The sequence below is a fragment of the Cervus canadensis genome, chromosome 3 (assembly GCF_019320065.1).
Source record: "Cervus canadensis isolate Bull #8, Minnesota chromosome 3, ASM1932006v1, whole genome shotgun sequence".
NCBI lineage: Eukaryota > Metazoa > Chordata > Mammalia > Artiodactyla > Cervidae > Cervus > Cervus canadensis.
This window is the reverse complement of record NC_057388.1, coordinates 63,426,616-63,432,615: the sequence shown is the minus strand read 5'-3', so window position 1 is coordinate 63,432,615 and position 6,000 is coordinate 63,426,616. Positions and strand designations below refer to the sequence as shown.

Here is a 6,000-nt window from a genome sequence, read left to right as displayed (position 1 = left end):
AGACGGCACTTCAGCAGTATGCGAGGGAGCCCTTTTAAACAGCGAAATCAACAACAAAAAGCACAAAGATGCAGAAAATGTGGCAGTGAATAGACTGCCAAAAGGACATGTGTTTACATTAGGAGAGCTGAAACAAGAAGGCAGCGTTGCCTCATTTGCCCTCAGCTGAGAATGTGCAGATTGGGTAACTCAAATTTTTCATCACTCTGCACATACTCATGCATGACCACAAAGTGAGCAAGTATTGATTTGAGGATTACAGATCAATTTTAATTAGTAGGTGATGTGAATATGGAACCCACTAATAATGAGGCTTCCTTGGTGAAATAGTCACTTTGATGATGACACCTGAACTGGGAGGAACCTCAGAAATCTCTTCTGGCTACTTTCTTTGAGACTTTGGGAGGCTAGTATAGTGAGATAACTTATCCAAAAACATCCATTGCATGTGTGACACACCTGGGACGAGATTCTAGGTCTCTCATACCCAGTTGGTGCCCTTTCCATCACATGTTATTGGGACCAAATGCAACAATTTTAACTTGCTGGTGGTGCTATATGCAAAACTTTGTGCACACTTCCTCCAGATTATTCTCTACAATAATAAAAATTTGCTTTTGATGAGAATGTTCCATTTGAGGTCTTATTGTATGTGGGCACAACGAACAACATATGTATTTAAAAAAGGAAAATCTCAATTCTGAATGAAATGAGATATTAAAAGAACTCAATAAAATATTTGCAGCTAGAACAGACTTTGACTTTTTAAAATTTAAGTTCCCCAGTGAGCCAATTCATAGATGGGTAATATGAGGGGGAGATGATGTGGAAAAAGGCAGATGTGCTGTGGAATTAGAGATGTGAGCATGTGATGTATAAACGTATAAATAGGAAAGATGTGCCGAGATGGTAGTATTTTAGTTGGAAAGTTACTAACATATGCATATTTATAAATGTATTTTGATGCAAGAGGATCTCATTTTTTTTTTATATTCCAACAATTATACAAAATTAGGTTGTTCCTTATTTGGCTAAAGAAGAACAGAATTTAAAACTCAAAGTAAAAACAGCTCATAAGTAATATGGCCTGCAGGCTGTTTGATAAATGTGCATACTTAAAATGAACCTATGAACTTAAAAAAAAAAAAAAGAGAGAACAAAGAAAGAATAGGCAAAGATTTAGTATGTTCTCTGAATAAGGTTCTTTGCTTATCATCAATAAGTAGATACAGATACATTATTTCTTTTACATATAAGATTTTTAGTTCAAAGAATTGCACACCACCTTTCTTGCTAAGACTTTCTACATTCTGAAGTCTCTTCCTCACCACTATAAGTACATCTTATATTTGGAATGATAATTCAGATGTCCTTATCTAATGTTTATGCAATACCTTCAGATACATGATATGATAAACTTTTCTGTTATTTACAGAACAAGACAGTTACAACTCTATTCATTTATTGCACTTTTCACATCATTAAAGAAGGAATTAAAAATTCTTATTCAAGGCCCCAACATCCCATTTATTTATCCATTTCTATCTGAATTGGTGTCTCAGAATCCATTCTTTGTACCCGTTAAGATAAATGATGTAATTCTCACTCATGCACAACATTTTCTTACAGTTAATTTTGTAATGAACCATCTCTCCCCCCAAACAGAACCTCATTTGTTTTAAGGATAATTTTTATTGATGAGGAACATTTTGCAGTTTTAAAAAGATAATTTTCTTATTTATGTAACATTTTCTGTCTTGAAAATTTTCTTTTCAAAGATTAAAAGCCATGATGGTCTCCTTTAGGAAAGCAGCTTATCCATCAATAAGGATCCCATCCTCTTCCAAAAATGAATCGATTAATCATGTCAAAAGCTCGCAGAGGCTGGTCATAGGGCAAAATGTGGCCTCCACCTCGAACAATTACCTTAAAGAAGAAAAACAGAAGAAAAACTGAAATTTAGAAAACTGGATATTCTAAATACATGGAAACTTTTAATTTGGATTAAAATGTTCTTAAAGCTTACATTAAATAAAGAACATAGTGTATCAGTTCATGCTTTTGGATATGCTGATTGTCTGCTTTTGATAGCATTAATAATAGGTACCTTAAGGTAAGAAAGTTTTTAAATTGTGTAGTTATTTGATTTTATACCAAATTACATCCATATTTCATGTGTATGAAACTGGAAAATTCTTCCTTGTCTCTTTCTTCTTAGGAGGGAGCTGTTTGCTTCTCCATGCTGTGTTATAATTCTTACCTTGTTAGGGCCCTGAAGTTGGGAGACCTACCCCAGACCAGCTCTGGTTGCAACTAGGTAGAGAAATGTACCTAATTCTGCTGTTCAGTGAGCTGGTGGTCCATTGGCCTTCACACTAAGTTATACCTTCTACCTTAACTACACCTTCTACCTTAGTCTTTACCAGTAATAAAGGAGATATTTTGAGTCTCAAAAAAATTAAAACAACAAGAGAACTCCTTGACATCTGAAATTTTTAAAGGCCTAAAAATTTTGAGCAGCAAAAAGTTAGAACATTCAATTTTTTCCAAGATTTTATTATGAAACATTTTCAAACATATAGCAGATTTGAAAGAATTTCATATACACACCATTTAGATAGTCTTATTAACACTTTACTCATTTTCTTATAGCTGCATCTCACTGCCCATCTATTAACCCATCTTATCTTTTTGACACATTTCAGAGTAAGATGGGGATGTCAGTATACTTCTCCCCAAATTTTGTATAAAACTGACATACAATGGGATTCTCTGGTGCTCAGACAGTAAAGAATCTGCCTGCAATGCAGGAGATGCGGGTTTGATCCCTGGGTTGGGAAGATCCCCTGGAGAAGGAAATGGCAACCCACTCCAGTATTTTTGCCTGGAGAATCCCATGGACAGAGGAGCCTGGCAGGCTACGGTCCATGGAGTCGTAGAGTCGGACATGACTTAGTGAGTGACTCAACAACAACCACCAGGTCACACAATTGTTAAATAGGGGAAGTAGCTAGAACCCTGGCTTCTGACGTAAACACTAGTGTTTTAAATCAAATTCTAGTACTTTCACAATAATTTCTTACTGTGAAGGGAACTTTATGGCTTGGTCACAGAATGTTTCACCCACCTCTCCACATACTTTTGAGATAGTTAAGGACTATGAGATTGGACTTACCCCTCATTGGCCTTTGGAGACATCTGCTTCATGCTACCCTCCACCAGCAGTCAGCTGTGCCTTCCTGCTATGACAGCAACGCCCATCTACATTTGTGTTTCAGCTTGCATTTGGAAATCCAGCATGTCCCCCTCTTTGTCACAGACCGAAAGTGAACACATCTGTGACAGAAGCCCATGCACGTGACCTTGCAGGAAGACTTCTGCTGCCCCCCACGACCCCAGGCTAGAATTCTCCTCCTGTGTCTTCCCATCCAATCCTCCAGCCTTGGCAGGAATCAGATGAGCAACTTTCATGCAACTTCAGCTCAGCTGAGGACACTTAATGAAGTCGTGTTTATGACAAAACCCAGCTGCTTCAGTTGGAAATGAGTTTGGCAGCAATCGTCCAGAACAGTAAGAACTGAATACTCCAGAGCTGAAGGTCATCCTGCCTCCCTCCTCGTCCAGGGCTACTGCTCATGGAGGGCTAGCACAGTGCTTCACAGCCTGGGCTTGGGATCGGGGCACAGGAGCGTGACCAGAGGCACAGCAGACTGTGTGACCTTGGGCAAGCAGCTAACGTCTCTGTGTTTCAGTTTTCTTAACGGTACAATAGAGAATGAAATATTATGTCCTGGGATAGTTGTAAAAGGAATTAAAGGAATGATATCCATGGAACACAGACAGTGCCTGGCCTGGGATGGTTCTTGAGAAATATTAGCTGTTGTAATTATTCTTCCAATAATTATCTCTATTCAAAATGTAAGATCAAAATTCATGTAACCAACATAACTAACCTAGAACATCGTGTTCCTACATTAGCATAAAAATCTTGGTTTAAGGGAGTTGTTTAAAACAGTCATTCTCAAACCTAAAGGGGAATAAAAATACCCGAGCTTGTTAAAGTAAATTGCTAGGTTCTCACCCCTAGACCTCCCAGTTCTGAAGGTCCCAGCCAGGGTCTAAGAATTTGCACTTCTAACAATTGCAAAATAATGCTGGTGCTGTTGGTCCAAAGACTACTCTTTGAGGACCTCTATTTAAAAGAACTTCCTATTTTGTGACAGGTTGTTCTGTTTTTACGTCAAGGGAAAACAGAAAAATCTGTTTAACATCTACTAATGACCTCACCTTAGTGTATTTTTTTCTAATCATCTGCTCTCCTGGTGTTTATACACACACACACACACACACACACACACACACACCCCTTCTACAGCCATGATAATCAAGTGGCAAAGAAGAGATGACAGGGGTTAGGTGTTACAATTCTTATTCTCAATGACTTGCCTGATCCTTGATCCAATTCTGAGCTGCCATATGTAATGACCAAATGACATCATAAATGGTGTCATTAAGATTGGAAAGAAAAGCTCATTTAAGAACAAAGTCTTTTTCACATGCCACAAAATTCTCAAAGTATGTTCTCTAGCAGATTCCCATGTAGCATTTTCCTGAAGTTAACCTCAAAAATGAATTTATGAGTGCTGAAAAAATAAATCACTCTGTTGTAATAGCCAAGCCACTCACCACTCACAAATCAAGGACACAAACCACTCCAGAGTTTTTAGAGGTGTGTAAAAAAATGTGACAGGGCCATGATTATATATTTAAATGTGACAAGACTAATCTTGAGGCTTCCTGGATAGAAATGGTCTCATCACCAGAAACTGGATATTTTGGGTGCTTTCACATTAGAACTGAAACTGCTAAACTCCTGTGTTCCAGATGTCATGAATTTTAAAAGGGTTATACAAAACACTTTAAAGCTTCATTCCACTTTATGTTTTAGAAAAGAATATGATTCTCCATGGAACTAGAAACATGGACCTGGCAATAAAGACTTCTCAGTTGTGCCTTTTGAGATGAAATATAAGGGGAAATTCACAGTGGGTGTGTTGACACATATGTGTCATGGGAGACTTCAAGGGGGGTCAAGGAGGGGCAGATCACTGGACAGACAATGGTGGGTGGGGAGGGGGAAAGAGATGCAGTAAAGACAGGAAACTTGAGTTCAAAAGCAGGGGGCATGAAACTGTACTGCACATGCAATAATCTGAAAGGAGTTCCAGTTATGAAGAATTAGAAGGAAAGCAGAAGGAACAGTTGAACAGGTAAACCCCATATGACATGCTGCTGGGATCCACCGACCTCTTCATACAGAATTTGTGTGTGTGTGTTAAAATACACATAACATAAAATTATCATTCTAACCATTTCACTGTGAACAATTCAGTAGCGTTTAATATATTCACAGTGTTGAGCAACCATCACCACTATCCAGCTGCAGAATATTTTCATCACTGCAAAGGAAACCTGTACCCATTAGCAATCAGTTTCCATTCCTGTCTCCCTGACAGCCTCTGACAATCACTAACCTACTTTTGGTTTCTATGTTTTTGTTGCCTATTCTGGGGATATCCTTGAGAGTTTTAAGCAGAATAGTGATATGCTCAGATCTGCATTAAAGGAAGATGACTTCATAGCCACTGAGGGGGCTGGTTTGAAGGAAATGATACTGGGGCAAGGAGGCAAGTTAGGAGACTAGCTGTTCAGATGAGAAATGATGTAAAGGAGAGGTGGTAAAAGGGGAGAGAAGAGGGATGTTGGGGTTGAATCTGAAAAATTAGTGATTAATCAGGTATAAAGTTAAGTGAAAAACCCTCCCCCCGCTCCCTAACACATGAACATCCTTCCCATTCCAGGCTTCTGAAACATGCAGCTTTGCAAGAACTGATGTTATCAACCAAGAGGCACACGGCCAAAGCAGGTTGGGAGGCAGGTAAAAGAGGACAGATTTCTTTCTTTCTTTTTTTTTTTTTGGATGACTGGCTGTGTGCCAAT

The 6,000-nt window shown here is 38.5% G+C and overlaps 1 protein-coding gene across 1 annotated transcript in view; it reads right to left on the bottom strand.

Moving 5' to 3' along the window:
• Positions 1–1,297: 1,297 nt before the first annotated feature.
• CPVL (carboxypeptidase vitellogenic like) overlaps positions 1,298–6,000 on the bottom strand; it is a 129,033-nt gene continuing 124,330 nt past the window's right edge. The window contains exon 14 of the mRNA XM_043463316.1: positions 1,298–1,926. Within this exon, the coding sequence (XP_043319251.1) occupies positions 1,822–1,926 (105 nt within the window). The 3' untranslated portion in view covers positions 1,298–1,821. The remainder of the gene's footprint in view (positions 1,927–6,000) is intronic.